Below are 20,794 nucleotides of genomic sequence, written 5' to 3'. Positions count from 1 at the left end.
CCAACGGGCATGTTTCTCCTTGTTTTTTTCCTTTTTAACTTTTTTTAAAATTGAGTGTGGTAAACAACTTTCACTTTTGAAATTCTAGTAAATTTCAGTTCATCGAATGTTCAGACCTACTCAGGTTTCTGCGGTCAGTCTATGACTGTCTTTTACAGCCGCCTTGTCCAGGCCAGGTCCTGGTCTGGCCTGCATATGGCACCTGGCTTTTAGGACCCTTAGGGCTTACAGACCGGGCTCTGTGCAGCAAATTCCCAGATTTTACGTTGCAAAGTGCAGTCAGCTCCTGGTGGGTATAATTTCTGCCCAGGGGTGTGTAATTTCTGTAAAATCAATAAGGCCATTGTCTGCTGGTGCTACCTGCCTCCTATGGAAAAGGAAGAACTTTTATGCAGTGCTAGAGGTTCTCCAGATCCCAAGGGGGGTGGTTACACAGAGGCTGCCTGGCAGTGTCCACGGGACTGGTGAGCAGTGTTCACCCAGCCAGTTTACCAAGTCCCACTGCATTCTGAGTATGTCAGGTGCTGAAAGACATCAGTGGGAGTTTGACACTATGTCTGTCTTGATGGGGTTGGGTGAGGGGTACTTAGCTATCCTGCATTTCAAATTAAGGCTGCGTAGAATCTTAAATGCACTTGGATTCACACCTACCCTTTCAGTATGCAGGGTCCGCCACACTGCAGGGCTAACTCCTCAGTGTTTTTCAGGGTAACGGCCAAGCGTCATTGTTCTGGAGATGATCTCTGCCCCAGCCTCCTGACCTGGGTTATCTTCAGTGGCTCAGCTCAGCGCAGACTTAGTTGACTCATTCTGTCAGTTGAGGGCACAGAGAACCACCCTGGGGTCATAAAGCACCTCTCCAGAATGTCTGGCCCACGCAAGCACTTAGCAAACAGCACTGCCCTTTCATAGAGCCTGCTGGACTAGTGTGCTGTAATTCATTGTGACTGCAGCAGGCAGACTCTGAGGTGCTCCCAAGGACCTCTGCCTCCTACCGTTCACTCCCTTGACAGTGGCCTGGCCTCATGGTGGGTTCTAACCAACAGAACAGCAGAGGTGATGGAGGTCACTTCCATGATTAGGCTACATCGATGGTGACTTCCATCTTCCTGGCACCCCCTTTCCCTTGATGCTGGCTTTGATGAAGCCAGCTCCCATGTTGCAGAGTCCCACATGGCAAGGTACAGCTAGCGAGGAATGAAGCCCGCCAACCACATGAGCAGTCTTAGAGGCGGATCCTTCCCCAGTCGAGCCTTCAGATAAAACCCAGTCCTGGCTGACACCTGGATTGCAGCCTCTTGAGAGACTGGGCAGAAGGCCCAGGTAAGCCATGCCCAGATTCCTGATCTATGTAAACTATCAGATGACACCTGTGTTGTTTTAAGCTAGTAAGTTTCTGGTGATTTGTTCAGCAGTAGCTGACTAATACACTGATACAGGCACACTGCAACCACTTGCCGGCTTACTGAACTATTCAACTTCTGTTTCCCCTCTTTTAGCACCTTGTCTATTTGCTGTGCCTTCATTCTTTTCTTTCTGAGAGTGTGATTGGGGTTGCGTGTTAGCGCTGGGCCATTGTCGTCCTTCTCTTCTGGGGAGATGGACCACTCAGCAAATTTGCAGTCAGGACTCTCTGCTGCCTGGTTTTGCCTTATGCAAAGTGGGAATGTCTTCTGCCTGCTTCTTGAGATGGGTGGGAGGCAGGAACTATGGGAGCCATGAATTCCATCCCTCCAGCTGTTGGGCGTCAGGTCAGACCTGCCCGTAGGTCAGCTCAGGGTTTGGCTGCCATGTGTGCTGCGCTTTGGAAGAAAGGGGGTTAAAACCTGTGTTTATATGGAAGGAGAACTCACACACAGCATGGCGAGTGAGGGAGGCCAAGGGAGGCAGGGCTTCTGCTTGTCCTGCTTCTAAATTGCAGCGTGACCTCAGGCACATTGCCCTCTCCTGGCCCCATGGTCCCAACTGCAAAATGGAGGTAATTGCTCCTTTCCCTGACTGTGACACCAGGAGGATTAAGTAGTTGCTGCACAGGGGTTTATAATCATCAACGCTGCATACATGTTGGTGGTACAACTAATCAAACCAGGGTCTTAGAGCTGGACAAGGCTCAGAGAACACCAAAGCAGGTGTTCCGGGGAGGTCAAGCTCTCCACACGGACACCAGCTGTAGGGGACGATGGTGGGAGGGGCGGGCGCAGTGATCGCAGCGATCACGTGTGTGGATGGTTGGCCAGGTGGCACTGAAGTGAAACCTGCTACGCGAGGATCAGCAGCTGCTGTGTCAGTCCCTAGGTCAGGAGGGGGTGGGGCCAGCGGAGGTGCAGTGTGGAGGCCACTGGGGGCCTCCTGCTTTTACCAGCACGTAAGATGGAGCCCTAATTTTAGGCCTTACACCACAGCTTGGGTTGTCACATAGCACCTTCGAGATGAGCCAGAGGGTCCTGGGTTTGAACGCAGCCTGATTGGGCTGCGCTCTTGGCAAACACACCCCCTCTCTGCCCAGTCTTACCCTCCCCCAGGGAGGAGGGTTCCGTCTGCCTCCTAGGGTAGCACCGAGGATGGAAGGAAAGGGTGTGTCGGGGTCCAGCACATACAGCGCACCCCCCAAGCATGAGTCTTGTTAGATTTGGGAGGCTGCGGTGTGGGAAGCACCATCACACTCTGGGTGGAGCAGAGCGTTCCCATCTCTTGTAGGTCAGAAGACAGTCCCTGTGCCATCTTCCTTGGGCCTGGTGGCCAAGAGCAGGTGCCAGCCAAGCCCACAGCTGCTGCACTCCAGACCATACTTGGGCAAAAAGCTGCGGCCGCTATTAATAACCAGGCTGTGCCTGCCCAGGTCCTGGGGTAGGGAGGGCCCGCAGCTCCTATAAAGCCAGGCCCACCAGCTCCCAACGGCTCCTTCAGCCCCTGAGACTTTTAGCCCCCCTGTTGTGAGAGAAAAAGAAAAGTAAGTACCAAAACCATCTCCCCCATCCCTCCGCCCGGCCCCACTTGGTGGCCTGAAAAGTGAGACACAGAACAGTGGTGAAATGACATACCCCACGCAAAGGACGTCTGAAACACAGCCTTGGTGGCACTTAACTGTCCCAGGCGGTTTGGGGGCCTGTCCCAGCGGGGAAGAGGGCAGAGAGGAGGAAGAAGAAGAATGAGGAAGAGGAACAGGAAGCAGCTGGGTCTTCCTCAATTCTCTTTGTCTTAGAGGGGAGAGAGCTGGGACACCCCGCCCTGGGCCAGGCTACCCCAGAATGCATGTGTGTTTTGCGGTGATGTGGCCATAGCGCTGGCTCCCTGGGGAGTAAACGGTGGGGAATTAGGTTGGGGCTACCTCACTACCCTGCTCCCACCCCTGTCTCCAGACCCCCTGGTATCCTCTGCCCCCTGGGGTTTTAGATTTTGAAAGTCCTCTTCTGGGGTACTTATAGGCCTATCTGGAATGAGTCCTGTTTGCACTGACTAAACTCTAAGACACCTCTGCTCTGGCAGCTGCCTGACCCCTGCCGCTTCCTCCCCTCCCTGAAACTCAGTTGTTTGGTGACTTTGTTGAATGCCAGAGAAGCTTCAAGGGAACAATGAGGAGATGGGACCATTCTTGGGTCCCTCCTAGATCCCCACCAGAATGTGCTGGGTGAATTTGGGAGGGCTTCTGGGTGGCAGTGGAGGGCATATGGCAGACTGAGGCCATCAGCCCAGTCCTCCCCCAGGCACTGGGGACAACTGCCCTAGGTGTCCCCAAGGACATTCCCTCAGGGGCCTGGCGGCCGGGAGGACGGGAGCCCGAGGTCAGGCAGCCTTCAGCGGTGACCGCTCTGGCCCTATTGGGACATGTGTGGGGGTGGGGGTGCCAGCAGAGTAACTGCTGATTAAGAGGGCTGGCTGAGTGCTACTTAATGTGAGTGGCAAATGCTTGGGGTGTGTGTGGGGGGGCTGGTCCTGAAATAGAGTAAAAACGAGGAGGCGGGGAGACGGGTGCTACAGCCTGACCCCCACAGGGCGTCTACCTCCATTGGTGCTGTAGATTTCAGTGTCTCTCCCCCCATGGCTGTAAGGACGTTTGGGGCAGGGACCAGGACAGAGTGCTGGTGGGGTGAGAGTCCTGGGGCCAGGGAGTGCTGGTGGGGCCCTTTGCATAAAAGGTCACCTGTCTGTATGTCTGTTTGCGGTGTGCTGGGCGGGGGGGTAAGTTCTCCCCAGCAGGTTTGGGGCTTCAGATTGGCTTTGTCACTGAGGGAACCGCAGAGGGGCCAGGTTCCAGTGAGGGGCCCATCAGGGTCCCGTCCACCCACCTCAGCCCCCAGCAACCCTGAGGCAGAGGCACCACACCCCCTCCGCCATGGGGTGGCATCCCTGGCACAACAGGGCCCTGCAGGGACCAAGGAAGGGGGGGGCCTCGGGCAGGCCTGGCCTGGCCAAGTTCCTCATGGTGCGGGATGACTTAGCCCAGGAGGGTGTCAGCCACAGGACGGCGGGCACATGGGGGTGTGTCAGTGTCTGTCCCTGTCCTGGGCCCTCAGCCCCTTCCCGGGGCCTTCCCTGCACAGTGAGTCCCACTCGGAGCTCCTCCAGGGGATGGGGGTTCAAGCCAATTCTCTGTCCTCAGGACAGGGTGTCCCCTCTGCAGTTGGACACTGGGGCCGGGTCATTCTCTGTGGGGGGCCATCCTATGCATTGTGTGGTGTTGCCAGTGGTGGCGAGCACAGATGTTCCCGGTGGCAGGGTCACCCCCTTGAGAACCCCTTCCCTGAGGTTGTTTTTGGCCTTGAAGTTTTCGGGAAGGTGGGGTGCTGAGCGCTAGGTGTCCCTGGGGCCGGTTTTAGGTGATAAGTGGGCAGGCATTCTAACTTCAGTAGCTATGTGCTTCATTCCAATGCATATCAGGAAATTGAGGTTTTCCTTTCGGCACCAGTGCCATAAAGTTTTCTCTTCAAACGAATTTAGTTAACATCAATAAAATAAGTGAGATTTGTAAGGAAAGCTAATAAATGCAATCATGGGGGGGGGGGCGTCTTCGGACCCGGCGCCCCACCGCCTCATGAGGGCAGAAGGAATGGCTTCAGAAGGGACCTCTGAGGGATGCACAGTGAACAGCCCGGGTTCCCAGGCACGTCACCCTGGCTTAAACCTTGCTGGGATGCCTGGTTCTGAGGGTTTCCAGAGATTCAGGACTGTCAGTGTTAAAGCTGGGAACATCCCCTGCGCATCAGGACAAGGTGGTCACCCTACTAGTGGCCCAGACGGGGTCTTCAGGGCGGTCGAAAGAGCGCGAGAGGCCCTTACTGAAATAAATACCCGGGATGAGCCCCAGGCCCAGAGCGTGTGGGTCCTCCCGGCTCTGCTGCCATCCATCTGTCTGTCCCGTCTACCCACCTGTCCATCCGCTTAGCGCTCGTCCCTCTGTCTTGCTCTGTGCTGGGTCCTGAGGCCACAGGAGTGGAGAAGGGCCACGGTGACTGCAGCTGGTTGCTTTCTGCTCACAGGGAGGCTGTGTTCAGAAAGGGCAGCTACCCAGTGGACCGGCCAATCGGGAGGCTCCTGGGCTGGGGCATAAGAAGTGAGCAGCAGACTGGTACCCCAAACCTGGGTGCAGCAGAGCTTGTAGGATGGACTCATTGCCCAGCCTGTTCTGTGGCAGAGGGCTGGGGGCCTTCAAGCACAGAGCCCCACTCCATAGGCCCCCCTGCAGAAAACTTAGAGGGTAGGGGGGCTGTCTGGACTGTGGGGTGAGTGAGGGCTCTGGACACCCACACTCCTTGCCCTATTGCCTTTTCCTGATGACTGCAAATACGGCAAGAAAGCCTGTGGGGCCCTCACTTCACCTATGCCCTGTGCGTCCCCTGCAAATGCTGGCCTGTGACTGAGGCTCCTTCCCAGAATCATGCCAGTGCCCAGACCTGACCTCTCCCTCCCTCCTTCTTTCCGTCCCTCCCTCCCCACTCCTTCCTTTTCTTTTTCTTGAGGTGAACTTCACATAACATAAAATTAACCATTTTTAAGTCAACAGCTCAGTAGCATTTAGTGCATTCACAATGTTGTGCAACCACCACTTCTATCCAATTCTAGAACATTCTCATCACCCCAAAAGAAGAAGCCCCATCCCCATCAGCTATCACTCCCCCCACCTCCAGCCCCTGACAACCACTAACCCACTTCCTGTCTGTGGATGTGCCTGTCCTGGACATTTCACATACATGGAATCACACACTGTGTGGCCTGTGTGTCCCGGTTTCTCTTATGAGCCCCGTGTGTTCAAGGTCCATCCACGTTGTGGCGAGTGGCAGCGCCTCCCTCCTTTTCACAGTCGAGTGACACTCCCGTGTGTGGACGGGCCACGCTGTGTGTGTCCATCATCCGTCCATAGACACTGGGGCTGTGTCCACATCTTGGCTGTTGTGAATCCTGCTGCTGTGAACGTTCTTGTACAAGTTTTTGTGTGGACACCCGTTTTCAGTTCGTTGGGGATATTCCTAAGAGTGGAATTGCTGGGTTATATGGCAATTGGTTCTTTCTTTTATTTTTTCTCCATGACTTGTGAATGCTCACTGTCTTTGTCCAAACCTGACTGGACTACGGGCTTTCGTTCTGTTGTGGCCTGAGCAGGGTGGGGAGCAACGGCTCCACAGCTGGCCGTGCGGCATTACCTCAGGGCAAGGGGAACCTGCCCTGCCCCCAACTCCCAGGGATCTGGTCTCACCGGACCTTCCAGACTCCTTTGGGAAAAGAGAACAGGGTCTAGGGAGACCCAGGTTCTAGTGCCAGCTCTGCTAAGCCACCGGCCATTGCTGAGCCCGAGTCTCCCTCTCTTCGAACTGGGTGTGAAAAAACTTTTTATGGATGCTTTGGGGAGGGAACAGGGAAATGTGGTTCCTGGGACAGGAAGTGTGTCCTTTACAAGCATACTGGGTCATGAAAACTTCCCAATAACCCCACCAAGTAGGTATCAGCTCCAACCACAGAGAAGGGACATGCTGGGGTCAGGGCTCAGCCAACAGCTGGGTGCCCTCAGGCTGCTGACTTCCCAGCCCCTGCTGTGGGCCATCTGTTGAAAGTTAGCAGGAAATTTCCTCTCTGGAGAAACTGAGACCCCAAGGACCCCCAAGCAGCCCCTGGGGTCATGTCTGCATGGGTCCAACAGGTGGAGACTAACTGCCCAGAGCTCTTAGTGAAACCCTGAGGCCACCAATGATCCAAGGAGAGGGGATAGAAGGGTCCCTTTCAGCTCCTCAAACACAACAGGCTGGACGCCAGTGGTTAAAAAAACAAAACAGGACTGAGTTTAATACTTAAGCTGCTGTGAGGTTACAGAGGCTTCCTGGGGCGGATCCCGGGGCCCCGAGATGCTGAGCTGTGAATGGGGCCCCCACTTTTGCATGTACAGATGTTTCCAAAGAGAAATGGTCACACTACCAGCCTGGTCATACTGTGGCCAAAATCGTATGTGGGTCCCTGCAGTGCCGGGCTGGGCCCCTCCTCCCCCAGCCACGCCTAGGAGCGGTTCAGGAGCGAGTTCTGAATGTCTTCCAGGACCTGGTGGAAGATCTCCTCACGGGACTTCATGCCATCCAGGTACACTGAAATCAGAAAGGCCATGGTCAAGGGTGAAATGGCTGGGCTACCAGGAGGCAGCCAGCCAAGTCACAGGGAGACAGGCAGACTGCTGGGTCAGGAGGAAATGGACCTACAGAGTCAGGCTACTGGAATAGAACAGCCTCTGGGGCCAAAAGCAAGCGGGAATGGTAGTATGATTCGAGGAGGGACTTCTGGGTTCCCCAAATGGTCCCGATGTGGAGAGGCTGGGCTCAGAGTCCCCTGGGCCAGGCCTCATCCTACTCAGAGGCTTACCCACTTCCACGCCATTGGCCTCCATCTCTTGCTTATACTTCTGGTACATGGGCCACACGTGACCATCAAAGAGGCCTGGTGGGTCGGGCACCTCATAGCTTCGAGTACTGGGGAGAGAGATAGACAAGAATGAGTGATACCCATGTCGCTCACGGGTGGTGCCATGAGCAGAGCCTTGGGGACCTGAACTCAGTCAGGGATAGCACCAGTGAGAAAGGGGACCTCACTGAGTCAGGGCCTCCAGGCTGGGGTCTGGGTTCCCTCCCTAGCTTCTGGCATTTTCACTCCATGGGCCTGGGAGATGCCCAGGGCAGGGCATGGGTGGGCCATGCCTCTAGGCCCCAGGTTGGGGCTTCTGGAACAGTGTCTTCTGGCTGCCAGCCTGTGGTTTCTGTGTGGCCTGTGTCCCATGGGCATCATCGCTTTCCATCTGGTAATCCAGACAAAGCCTCTAGGCTCACCTCCTCCTCCACTTGCACTCTCCGTAGGGAACAGTCAAGAAGTACCGTCGGCTGTACAAATCCACCAGGGGCCTGGCGGGGATGGGGGACAAGGTTAGTGCCATGGGCCTGCTTTCACTAGTCAGAGGGCACAGCCCCACGGCCCTGGCCTCCAGCCTCGTTCCAGGGCTGTGAGGGCTGGAGTGGGAGGGGCTGGGCCAGCTGGTTTAAGGGTCAGGGCGGGGACCAGCGTCGGTCAGTCTCCGCTATGCCCACAAACATCCCCACAGCAGCCCCCAGTTTGGACGGGCCCAGAGGGGTAGGATATCTTGTCCAGGGTCACACAGTGGGGTCAGGGGTCCAGTCCAGCCTCCTACTTTGCCTGAGGGAGGATGAGGTTCTGGAAGGAGGACTCAGTTTCCCCAAGAAGCAGGAGTGTTTGCCCCAGACCCTTGAGCTGAGTCCAGCTCTGCCCCTGACTTCTAAATAGAGACTCAGTGACCCCTGGGAGGGCCCAGATTGTCTGGGATGCAAACCACAGCTGCTCACTTGTAGCTGTATAGCAGGAAGCCTTCCAGAAGGAGGATGTGGGTGTCTGAGGTATCCAGCTGGACGCTGACCCCATGGGCATGTGCGAACTTCTGGGGGCTGCTCACCCAGGCCTTCACGGTGCTCAGCATGGCCTCCATGTCCAGGGACTCCAGCACTGGGGGTGGGGAGAGTGGGCATCAGCAAGGCCGTGGGAGGGGGGCAGAGTGGGCAGGGGGCGTGGGGCCGCTGGCCGTCCTTACCATCCCATTGCTTGAAGCCGTCCTCCCCGACTGCGATTTGGTCTTGGGGCTGAAACAGAGGAGCCCGAACCCTGGGCTCAGTGCCCGCCTTCCCACCTCACTGCCACCCTGGAGTGACAGACCCTTGGTGGACCCCTAGGTAGCTGGAGACCCCACAGTGAGGGGCCTGGGGTCCTGCCCCATCCCTCTGCAGTTGATGCTTATAGGTTCCAAGGTGCCGGGCACTGTGGGGGCTTCAAGTGGGCACTGGAACACTCCTGTCCCCTGCCCTGTGACTCTTGCCACAGGACTTCACACCCATTACCCGCTACAAAGCATGGAGGGCTGACTCAGAGCCCAGTTTGCAGATGGGAAAGTGGAGGTACAGAGGGAGAAAGGGCCCAGGAGGCCACAGTGGTGCTGGCCTGGTGGCACCCCCACTCTGGGAACCGGTGTCCCCATCAGCCCAATGGGGAACAGGTGTCCAGTGAGAATGTGCCAGGTGCTTAGTACATGAGAATGCCCAGGGCGACCTGGGAGGGGCCGCTGCCTGGCCTGTGTGGGCTGTGGGCAGCAGAGGGCAGGGTGGCCTGGGCCGGTCCCCCATCCCCAGGCGAGGGTGGTCACCTTGAAAAAGTCATCCTGGTGGATCACGCAGCAGTTGGGCAGCACCTGGAGCAGGCTATTGGTCAGTGTGGTCTTGCCACCGTTGGTCACGCTGTGGAGACAGTGCACGCGTGAGGCTGCCTGGCTAGGCCTGAGGGGCCTAAGGGGCCCCTGGAATCAGACTCAAATACAAAACACAGAACCATCAACCAGAGAGCTAAGAGGATATTGTTATTGGCCTAGGGTCAGAGAAGGCTTTCTAAGCAGAGACAAGGGGCAGAAAGTATGAAAATAGACAGAAGCGGCTCACATAGGCTCTCGGGCGGCACAGGCCACCCTAGACTTAGAATCATTTTACTGTCACCGCAAACCTAGGAGCTGCGTCTGCAAAACCCAGGTTTACAGACCAGGAAAGTGAGACCCAAGCATGATTTAGCTGTCGTAGGGCTTTTTTTTTTAAGGCCAAAATGGTAAAACAAGTGCAAACTGGGGGAGAAAAAATTTTGCAATAGGGAAACCAGCAGTTGGTTTTTAAACTGAAAGAGGCACTCGAGTCTATGAAATGGTTGTCACCAAGAAAAGACCGGAAAAAAAAAAAAGGAAACGGGAAAGAAAAGCAACTGGCAAAAAGCAATTGACCAACTTGCCCTGGTTTGCTGAGGATATCTCTGCTTTTAGCACCAGAAGTCCCAAATGTCAGGGACCCTTCAGTGCCAAGAAAACCAGGACGGGTGGTTGGCCTGGGGCAGAGGGAACAACACTCTGGACTCCTGGAGCAGAGGAAGGACACAGCAGGTCAGACCTTTCTGGAAGTGAGTGCCCTTTGACCTTGTCCCTGTTCCAGCAACCGGGGCAGAAAGCTGGGTGTGGAACAGGGGAAAGCTGCAGCCGATTTAAAGGGCCCACGGGAAAGGGGACACCCCTACATTGAGGGGGAGCAGGTTAGAAGACCCTGACATTAATTTGGGTTTTCACTAAAAGGCACATCTTATGCTCAGCGTGGCTATGGAATTTGCAGGGCCCTGTACATAAGGAAAGGTTGGAGCCCTCCTTCAAATTTATTAAGAATTTCAAATGGGTGCCAGCAGAGCATTAAACCAAACACAGGAAGGGTCTAGGGCAACTGCCTGGGTGGGACATCCGTGCTCCCAAGCCTGCCCTGCATAGGTGAAAGGCTTCCCCAGCATTACCTTTCTTTTTTTTTCTTTCCATTTTTTTAAATATTAGTTTTAGGTGCACAAAACAATGTAATGGTTAGACATTTCCCAGCATTATCTTAAAAGACCTGGCTATTGGTAATAAAATGGAGATTGAATCCCGGGAGGAGGGAGGCCCCTGTTGGGCAGGTGCTACCACAGGCGCACAGAATGCGATTCTGGGGGTCGCCACCCTACCCACCCACGTGTCTGCCTCAGGGTAGGGTGTTCCCTGCCCTCTAGGACTGGCCCCAGCCTGTTAGGAGAATCTGCCTGAGCTCTATAAAGTCTTCCGTCCCCACTGATTTTTGGCTTTACGTGGAGTATAGTGGGGAAAAGTGATTTCCATTTGGAAATTTAAAATTGGACCCCCGCGCCCAGCCCGCTGTCCCCGCTGCGAGAGTCCAGCAGAGACCCCTCCCCAGACTCAAGCTGTAGGTGGTGGGCCCTGCCACCCCAGGCACCAGGAAACCCTCCATTCATTCCGTGGCCTCTTCTGGATGCTCCCCTGTGCCTTTGTCCCCGTGGGGCCACTCACCCTCCGATGCCCACGATGTACTTCATCTCTGCGTGGAGGGCTGGCAGGGGCTGCACTGGGCCTGCCTACTCCCAGGCACCCCGCTGGGTCTCACCCCTCAGTGAGCTGCGTCCCAGCTTCATTGAGAAAACCTGGCACTTTTATAGACCCTGGCAGCCCGGAGGCCACCCCAGGGGAGGCGGCCCTCAGCCTATGGGCAGCGCAGCCCCCAGGGTGGGGGCACATTTCCATCAGATGGAAATAGCTCCACGTTGCCTTTTGCCTAAATTAGTCACGGGCCAGCAGGATGGGGGGGGGTACGGGTAGATGTCACCCCAGCTGCCTCTTCCCTCCTCCTCCTCCCCTCTCCTATCCAGACTGCCCACAGGGCAGATGGCACCACACATCTTCCCTCCCTAAAAATATCATGCCCAGTGTGTCCCCTGGCCTGACCCTGACATTAAGACTGGTTCTGATGGTGCTGAGGAAACGGAACTCACTCCCTGCCCCATCACACACGAGTAGCAGTACCAGCCCCTACCCACCACGGGGGAACTTCCCTTTTCAAGGGGGCTGCAGCCAAGATGGAATTAAAGTCCCGAACGGTGAGTGCCAAGATAGCTGTACTCTGATGACCTAGGCCCTGCCAGAAACTCTCAGCGTGACACCGGGGGCTGTTCACCGACTGCCCACGTGAGGCCTGAAGGAGTCACCAGGTTTGGCATCGTGCCCCTCAGCGGCCTGGGGTGGGGTATGACTATGCTGGTGGCCCCTGGTCTGGTGCCCCGGGAAGGTGAGGGACGCAGTCACCCAAATTCAAATAGCCACTTCCTGACAGGGCTGGGACACACATCTGGACTGGAGGCTCCACCCATCTATACGAGGGGAACAGCCCCTCGACAGTCCTGTGTGACCTCGGCTGAGTCATGTGACATCTCTGTGCTCAGTCTTCCCTCGGTAACATGGGGACTGTATGGTTGGGCACAGGCTGTTATTATTGTTATTATAACTGTGATATTGTGATTTATAACAAATATATATTTGGTCTTAGTCCTAGCTCCCAGCACACACCTCCTAAAACCATTTCCTAAGTGGTACAAGGGAGTATCTTTTGTCATAATATTTGGTTCCTGGAATCTCCAAAGCACTTAAGATGAAATAAATGTCTTTTGCTATTTATAAGAAGCCCTTTGAACCACACCTGAATTTATACTAGTGGGGTGACTTTGGAAAGTCCCTCTAACCACAGGATGGGCGCTGGTGGCCAAGGGAACCAGAGTGGGGTGAGAGGACGGAGCTTTCAGATGAGTGGGGCTTAGGTCAGTCACCAAAGGCCAACAATCCCTAAATGAAGGGGTTTGGATTGCTTCTGGGTGAGCGAGAGTGTCCACATGCTGGGAGGGAGGTGCCGGGGGGGAGGGGGCATGGAAGCTCTGGGCACCTTCCCCACACCATGCCCTACGCACCTCTGCATCTCTTCCATCTGGCTGTTCCTGAGTTACAACCTCTATGATAAACTGGTAATCTAGTAAGTAAACTGTTTTCCTGAGTTCTGTGAGCTGCGGTAGCAAATTATCAAAAGTGAAATGTGTGTGTGGGGATGTAGGAAGCCCCGATGTGTTGCCAAGTGGGACAAAATTGTGGGTATCCTGGGGAACCACTACTTTCAACTGGTGTCTGATGTGGGGATAATCTTGTGGGGCTGAGCCCTTAACCTGTGGGGTCTGTGCTAACTCCAGGGATAGTGTGTCAGAATTGAGTTAAATTGTAGGACACCAGCTGGCGTCTGCCGAGAAGTGGAGAATTGCTTGGTGTGGGGCAAAGCCCCCCACATTTGGTGTCAGAAGTGTTGGTGTGAGTGTAGAGAGTAAATAGAACTTTCTCTTTCAATAGTAATAATAATAATGATGATAATATATTTAAAGTATTACTTTATAACAATACCATAATGATTAAAGTAATATACAATTATGTAAATATATAATAATATAATAATTAATAATATTATTATTAACTGCTGACTGGGTTTGATTCCAAAAAGGGTTGGGGCAGGAAATGGACTTGAGGCACATAAAGGCAGAGTCGAAAGGGGCCTTGGGAATAACCCAGAGGGCCCCCCATTCTACAGATGGGAGATGGAAGCAAAAGACAGGTGGTGGCCCAAGGTCACCCAAGACATTGAGCTGTGCCCCCTCTCGCCCCGTTAAAGCTCTTTCCTCTGAACTGTGCCCAAGACTGGCGAGCACTACAGCCCTTGAAAATGGACAAAAGTAACAAACCTCTGTTCTCAGTTATAGTTTATTTCACATAAAAATCCCCCAAAGTTTATGGAAATGATGTCTTCACATCACAACAGTAATCATAATGAGTTGTTTTTGTCTTTAAAAATCGCAAAACTTGCTGTCGGAAGGATGAGCCCGTGAACTGACTTTGGGGCAGGACTGATAACTCCTCGTGTGTCACAAGAGAAAACCCCAAGTTGGGGGTCCTTTCCATTTTGGCCAAAACTGCCCCACAGGTACAATTCTTTCACAAAGCCTATTTCAGAGGGTGTGGGTAGCAGCAGTCCTGGACACCATGGCCCCGTTTGGATGGAGACTTGCAGTGGACCGACACACCGGTGACAGGTGGCCGGCCTGGAGACAGTCTCCACAGGGGTCTCTCTTTGTTTTCGAAGGGCTGCTGTGGCTGAGTTGGGGTCCTGGGCTCCGCTTGCCCATTGCCTGTGGTGCTGGTGGTCCAGAGGGGTGGCGGTGGGCCACGGTGAACCTGCTGGAATTTCTTGTGTGCCCAGAATCTTTAGTCTTCAAAGTCCTTGAGAGCTGGATGGGGTCTGCCCATTTGTCTGTCACCTCTGTATGCAGGCACTCAGTAATTGTCTGATTGGGTAGAATGAATCGGTTCCTATGCCTGGTTCCTCTTTTTCTTGTAATGAGGCACCAGCCTTCCAGAAGCTATTGCATTTCCTGGTGGGGGGGAGAGTTGGGGGCTTTTGGGACCACATGTTGGTCTCAGGTGAGCAGCGCCGGCACCTGCACCTGGAATTTTGGGCCCGGGATGGAGGGGCCTTTTGGAAGGCAGCCTGGAGAAGCCCACCCACCAATCTCTGCTGCCTCAGGCTCTAGGTGATTCCCCTTGGCCTGGAACAAGATCTCTGTCCCTTATTTGACTTTTGAGAAACACCAGAACCACAGATTAAAAAAAACCCAGCAGGCCTCCGAAGGTTCAGGCCTCACGGGCAGTGCTGAGTCCCAGAAGATGCCGGTCCAAAGCCACTCAGAAGCCTGGCATGTTTCAAGGTGGGAGCCGCTGGGGCTGGGGCGTTCCCTCCAGGTGCAGGACCCGCTCTCATTTGGTAAAGCGATGGGCATCCCTTTTCTCAGCACTAAACACCTTAGCTCCCTCCTGTTGTTGGGATAGCTCCAAATGCACTCCCTTGCCATCCCAGATCAAGAATCATTTGACATTTCCGCTGAGGCCAAGAACCTCATACTTGAAAATTGAAGCGTGGGTCAACTGAACCTTGTGAAGAAGCCAGCCACAGAGCCAGGAAGAGAGGCCTGGAGAATGTACCCACTCAACTTTTGTTCATTTTCATAGAAATAGAAACTCTTAGGATTGGAGGGGACACAGAGACCACTTTCTGCAAGCACCATCCAGCCTTTTCTTAAATACCTCTGGAGACGGGGAACTCACTGCTTCTAGAGACCACCTGACTGGTGTTTGGGCCACATTAGAAAAGTCTGTCTTTTATCAAGTGAAATTTGCCTCCTTTGAATGCAGGTGGCTGTTGTGTCCAGTCTATGGGATGTATTTTCCCAGGTGACCTTTGAAACACTAAAATGAATACCCAGTACCCTGTATCTTCCTTTTTCTTGTCTATTTCCAGGATAAGCCTATTTCAGAGCTGCCTTCTCAGTCTCTGCTCTTGGTGGGAGTCCGAGGGGCACATCCCAACCCTTCGATGGGGGGATCAGAAAAGTGGGAGCAGCTCACTCCCTTAATAGGAGGTATTGATCAGATTGCCCTGTGGCATGGCATCCGCGTTCAAGGGGCTTGAGAATGTTCTAGATTGAGGGGGACTGGAGGCAAGGATGTTTAGTGGCGGCTCTCAACTTGTGCTGTGGGCTCCAGTGCTCCCACAGGAGGTGGGTGTCGTAAGAGATGAAGGGGGCCAGTCAAATGAAAAGCCATGAGGTTGAAGATGCCCAGGGCATGGCCCCGCTGGGGGGGGGGCTGAGCCTCCCGGCTAGGTGTCCAGGGTTGTGGGGGCCATTCTGGCAGGAAAGGCACAAGAATGAATTCCAGACCCAGCCAGCGAGCCAGTGGGCATCTGTGGCTCCAACCTGGGTCAGGTGACAAGCAAGAGAAGGGTCTTGAACCAGGACTTTGTGCAGTGGGAGGCTCCTCTGAGGCCACCAAGGACACATAGGCCACGCCCTGTGCTTCTCTCCCTTCTTGGCTGTGAGCTCATGAGTGCAGGGCTGAGAACTGGGTCCTTTTCCAGAATGCACTACTACAGCATCGTTTAAAAAAATGTTTTCAAGCAGCTAAAAAGGATGCTGGGTTTCAGAGATGGGTGGAGAAAACAGGCACTCTCCGAAGACTGGGGTTTGGGATGAGGTGGGGATGAGATCCAGGGCTAGCGGGTATCTGACAGAGGTTTCTTGGCATGTGGAATTTTCTTTCATGTTCTTCTCTGTACTTCTTCTCATCACTTTAGGACATGCTGGAGAGGGAGAAACACAGGACAAGTTATTAGTATTGTTTTTATAGAAAGTGGAAAATGTTCCCTATGCGTGGTATCCAAAAGAATGATCGAATCCGGCTTTGGTGCACCCTCAGTAGCAAGAGGAGCACCTGCCTGTTAAGGTCTACCCCTTGCTATCCACCTTCCAGGTGTGGTTCTGAAGGCGACCTCTCTCTTGGTGCCCCAGCAGAACAGACCTGGGCACTGATGCCCTCAATCAGACTGGAGGGTAGCTCCAACCCATCCACCCCCCCATCTATCTATGAATCCCTCCCTCCCTCCATCCATCCATCCATTCATCCCCCCACCCACCAACCCATCCATGAATCCATCCATTCTCCATCTACCCACCCCACCACGCCCCTATCCATCCATGAATCCCTCCATTTATCTATCTCTCCATCCATCCATCCACCCACCCACATACCCATCTATCTAACCATCCATTTGTCCATCCATCTATCTGTCACTCCGTACAATTCCTTTTTGTGTGTCTTTAATCATTTTAAACATGTTATTTTATCATTTCTATCTGAGGATCTCCAGGAGGGGGTCTAATTCTGTTGATTGTTGCATCTGCTGACTTTTTCTCATGTGGATGATTTCCTTTTGTGTTTTATGTCTGTGGATGTGAACCTTTCTGCAGAAAGCATGGATTGAAATGGTCTTTTTAAAAATGCATCGAGAACTTGCTTCCATTTAGTGTCCCCAGGGCAGGCCTGGCCATAAGACCATTTCTGATGTTTATTTCTCAGCTTGGGGCTTCCTAGGTCACATGGGTAGTATCAGGGCATGGGGCCAGGCCATGTTCTGGATCTGTAAGAGAGTGTGTGGTCAAAAGTTAGCCTTGCACATTCCAAAGAAAGGTCTGGCTCTTGCCCAGCTCCTGGGCGGCCACTTCTGAGCCCTGGGAATATACTGCCTGGTACGAGTGTCTCTGTTTCCCTGGGACCTTGGATTCTGTCAGATAGTCTATGCTAACAATGTGATTTAGAGTGAGGCGGTATCAGTTTGACTTCTGGAGGGGCTGGAGACTAAGGTCAGCCATGTAGGCAATCAGTGGTGCACATGCGACTGACCCCAGTAAATACCTGGACACCAAGTCTCAACTGAGCGTCCCTGGTTGGCAACACTTCCTGTGTGTTGCCCACATTGTTGCTGGGAGAATTAAGGGCTGTCTTATTGCTGATTTTCACCTGTATCCATCCTTCCACTATCATAAACCATAACCATGACCATAGCAGCTTTGCTGAGTCTGTGAGTCCTTACAGCAAACCACTGAACCCCAATACATGAGGCTTTTCCTGGCATCCAGAACCAGGCAGAAACACCGAGACAGGCTGTGGGCTGACGGTGTGCCCTTGGCTGAGCTATATGCTGGGCTTCCGGGGGCCTGGCTCCAGGTGGACATCTGAGTCACAGCTACCATGTTGCTCAGCTCTGGGGCTTCATGCCAATGACAATCCCTGGAGTTGTGCAAGGACAGGATGCCTGGCCACAGCAGAGACCCTATTGTCATGGTAACCGCTGACTCCCAGACTCCCTAGTGCAGTTCCCCCCACACCCCTACCAACAACAATAAATCATGGGGCATTTGTCTCAGGGTGACTCCACTTAGAACATCTCAAAGTAAAGGCTCCAAGATCGCACTGTTTCCTACCCACCTTGTTTCCTGATCTTCTGTGACTGGAGCAGACCTATGGAAGAGAGAAGGGGTCTTGGCATTATTTGTCTATTGTTGGGAGCCTTGGCATTTGGCTCTGAGTCCCATGAGGGCTGACACAGCTTCATCTTCATCTGGTACAATGCAAGTATCAGTGTGTATCTGCTGCGTAACAAATGAGCCAGACAGGCAGTCATAAGGAGATAGGCTGAGGCCCTTCACTAATGCAAAATGAAGCCACTAATGTTGCTTGGGGTCTACCAGGTCCGGGAGGCCAAACCCACCCCTGGGGACTTGCACAAAGGTCACCAGCAAGGACCTTCATCTGAGGGCAAACTTTGGTCTCTCAGTGGCATTAGCTGCCGTGGTTCCTGTGCTTGGCCTGTGCTACATACAGGGAAGCAGAGGGGGCAGTCCCGAGATGGAGCCACTGCACTTGGAAGTTCAGGGGTAGAGAAGGAGGGTACAACAAAGGTCAAATGCAGGAGGCAGACCCGACAGACAGGAAAATTGGGAGGGCCTTCCAGAGGTAAGGGAGAGGCCCAGAGCCACACTGTGCTTGTCTACACACATCCCAGGGCGAAGCTCTAGAAGATTTTAAGTAGATATTTGCTGGGTTTAAAAGAAAAAAAAAAGGATGGGGAGGGAGGGAATGGGAGTAACTGCTTAAAGGGCACGGGGGCTCCTTCTGGGCTAATGGGATGTTCTAGAACCAGACAGAGGGGCTGACATGGCGAATGCATTCAATGCCACTGAATCATGCACTTTAAGATGGTTCATTGCATGGTATGTGAATTTCACCTCAGTTAAAAAAAAAAAAAATGAGTGAGGAAAACCCAGAAGAAGGGAAGGGCCTGGAGGCGCGCTGTCCACAGACCTTTAACCGATGATTGGCGGGTTCTATGTCCATATCATTCAGGACAGCAGCACTGAGCCCCGGAATGTGGCAAGTGTGACCGTTACTGTTCATCCATGTAAGTTTAAACAGCGGCCTCTACAAGTGCACCCCGTGTGGGACAGCTCAGGGTGGAGGGAAGAAGGACCCCGATATCGAGCATTTGTGATGGAGTAGTCTTCATGCTGGCTGGTCCATACTGGTGTTTGCATTTCATCCTGATCACATCAGGATCATGAGAACACGATAACGCTGTGATCCCTTTTATGAGACATTCCAGTGGGCTCGGCAGCCCCCGGTGGGTGTCAGCTCTCGCCTGTGGTCACCTGTGTATTTACCTGTCCTCCACCAGTGCCGCCTCGGGCTTCTCTTCTGACCTGGGCAGGACGAACTCCGGCTGCGGCCTCGCACTGGGGACAGAGAGAGGTGATGAGGGATGACAAGCTGCTGTGGACCAAGGGGCTCTGGGCTCCCTGGTCTGGCTCCACTGTGGCCTGAGGGCAGTTTGCAGAGGCTTTAGCTGCCCCCAGGAAGTGCTGGGCCCCGGAAGTGGGAAGAAATGATCCCCCAGGGGTTCATGAAGATGAGGCCGCTGTGAGAAAGGGGGCATGAACGGTGACGGGATGGGGAAAGACCCTGAACCATTCCTTGGGAGCATTTATCTCAGCTCATCACTGGAGAGGCATTTTCGCACATGCTCCGTGGACGCTGTCGCCCTCTGTGCTATGATTCCAGAAGGTGGGCACCCTGCTTGTGTTGTTTATGTCTCTATTCCTGTTCATAGCTAAGACTTGGGCGGTGGAAGGAGTATAACGAGAGTGAGAAAGCGGGTATGGAGGGAAGGAAGGAAGGAGGGACAGAAAAGGAAAGACAGACACTGCTCTTCATACTCATTGGGATGGCTATAACCATTAAACAGCAAGTAACAAATAATGACAAGGTTGTGGAGCAATTAGAATTCTTGTGCATTGCTGGTGGGAATGGAAAATGGTGCAGCCGCTGTGGGAAAATGGTCCTACTCATAGGAGGTCTCCAGAGGAGGCAGATTCATAACGACAGGAAGTAGATGGTGGGGCCAGGGGCTGGGGGGAGGGGAGGGCAGTGAGTGTTTAATTAATGAGGACAATGTCAGTTTGGGAAGATGAGAGGTTCTGGAGATGATGGTGGGATGGTCGCACGACAGTGTGAATGTGCTTAATGCCACTGAGCTGTGCACTTAGAAGTGGTTAAGATGGTACACATTACATTATGAGAATTTTACTACAAGTGAAAATTTAAAAAAAAAAAGATAGGATGGAAGGAAAGAGGATAGGGAGGGAGGGAGAAAGGAAAGAAGGAGAAAGGACAGAGAGAAGAGCTAGGCGGAGTGAGGAAAAATCCCCTAATGGCACAGATGGTGAACCCTGCCTGCCCTCCAGCCTCACCTCTCACCATGCCGCCCTTTGTCATCATTAAATGACAGTGTGTGAAGCCACTGGACTTTTGCTCATTATATTTTTCATCTGCTGACATGACCTCACCCTATCCCCAAGACCCGCTTTCCTCACTGGGTAGGTGTCCCTCTCCTTTACCATTTAAAGAACCCTCTGGACCAGGACTCTTAGTCGCCTCTGTGTCCCTGGTTCTAGCACAGGGCCAGGCAATGATACATGCTTTCAACCCACTGAAAGCCTCCACTCTCTCACAGATTTGCTGTGTGGCCTTGGGCAGGTGTCTTGCCCTCTCTGAGCCCCAGGTTCCTGGGCTGTGAGATGCTGTTAGGGATCCTGGGCCTGCCTAGCTCTTGTGGGGGATGTGAAAGTATCCAGGCACTGGGATAAGGACATCATAACTAGGTGGGACAAGAATAGTCCTGAAGGTCTGTGAGTGCTGCTTGGGGTTACGACACTAATGAAAAATGAGCCAAGAACGTATTAGAGGGGTGAGTCTGGGTGTGTCGAGTCGAGTATGGAGCTTTTGTTCCCTCTGTAAAGGGAGAACTTAATATTATCATGATTACCATGAGCCCACCTTTTTGCCAAGTGGGCTACACTGTTTCTGATTTTTCACAATAACCCCCAAGGTCATTGTAAACTTTCTATTTGCCTAATATCATTCTGTGACTAAGTGGGGGAACCT

The 20,794-nt window shown here is 53.4% G+C and overlaps 2 protein-coding genes across 2 annotated transcripts in view; both read right to left on the bottom strand.

The window, feature by feature from the left end:
• Positions 1-7,248: 7,248 nt before the first annotated feature.
• Positions 7,249-12,221, bottom strand: NMRK2 (nicotinamide riboside kinase 2). Its single transcript, XM_019744220.3, has 7 exons — positions 11,390-12,221; positions 9,677-9,767; positions 9,071-9,119; positions 8,829-8,985; positions 8,301-8,372; positions 7,840-7,946; positions 7,249-7,568 (listed from the first exon to the last, which is right to left on the bottom strand). Exons 1-7 carry the CDS (start codon positions 11,413-11,415, stop codon positions 7,483-7,485), a joined length of 588 nt encoding a protein of 195 aa, XP_019599779.1. The 5' UTR covers positions 11,416-12,221; the 3' UTR covers positions 7,249-7,482.
• A 1,427-nt stretch (positions 12,222-13,648) lies between these two features.
• Positions 13,649-20,794, bottom strand: part of ATCAY (ATCAY kinesin light chain interacting caytaxin) — a 28,869-nt gene continuing 21,723 nt past the window's right edge. Inside the window, exons 11-13 of the mRNA XM_019744219.3 lie at positions 19,015-19,086; positions 17,783-17,815; positions 13,649-16,097 (exon numbers count right to left, since the gene is read on the bottom strand). Coding sequence (XP_019599778.2) covers positions 16,088-16,097; positions 17,783-17,815; positions 19,015-19,086 — 115 coding nt within the window. The 3' untranslated portion in view covers positions 13,649-16,087. The remainder of the gene's footprint in view (positions 16,098-17,782; positions 17,816-19,014; positions 19,087-20,794) is intronic.

This window comes from Rhinolophus sinicus, chromosome 15 (assembly GCF_057876585.1).
Source record: "Rhinolophus sinicus isolate RSI-liver-muscle chromosome 15, RSI-T2T, whole genome shotgun sequence".
In the NCBI taxonomy this organism is placed as follows: domain Eukaryota; kingdom Metazoa; phylum Chordata; class Mammalia; order Chiroptera; family Rhinolophidae; genus Rhinolophus; species Rhinolophus sinicus.
This window is presented reverse-complemented; position numbering and strand designations above follow the sequence as displayed.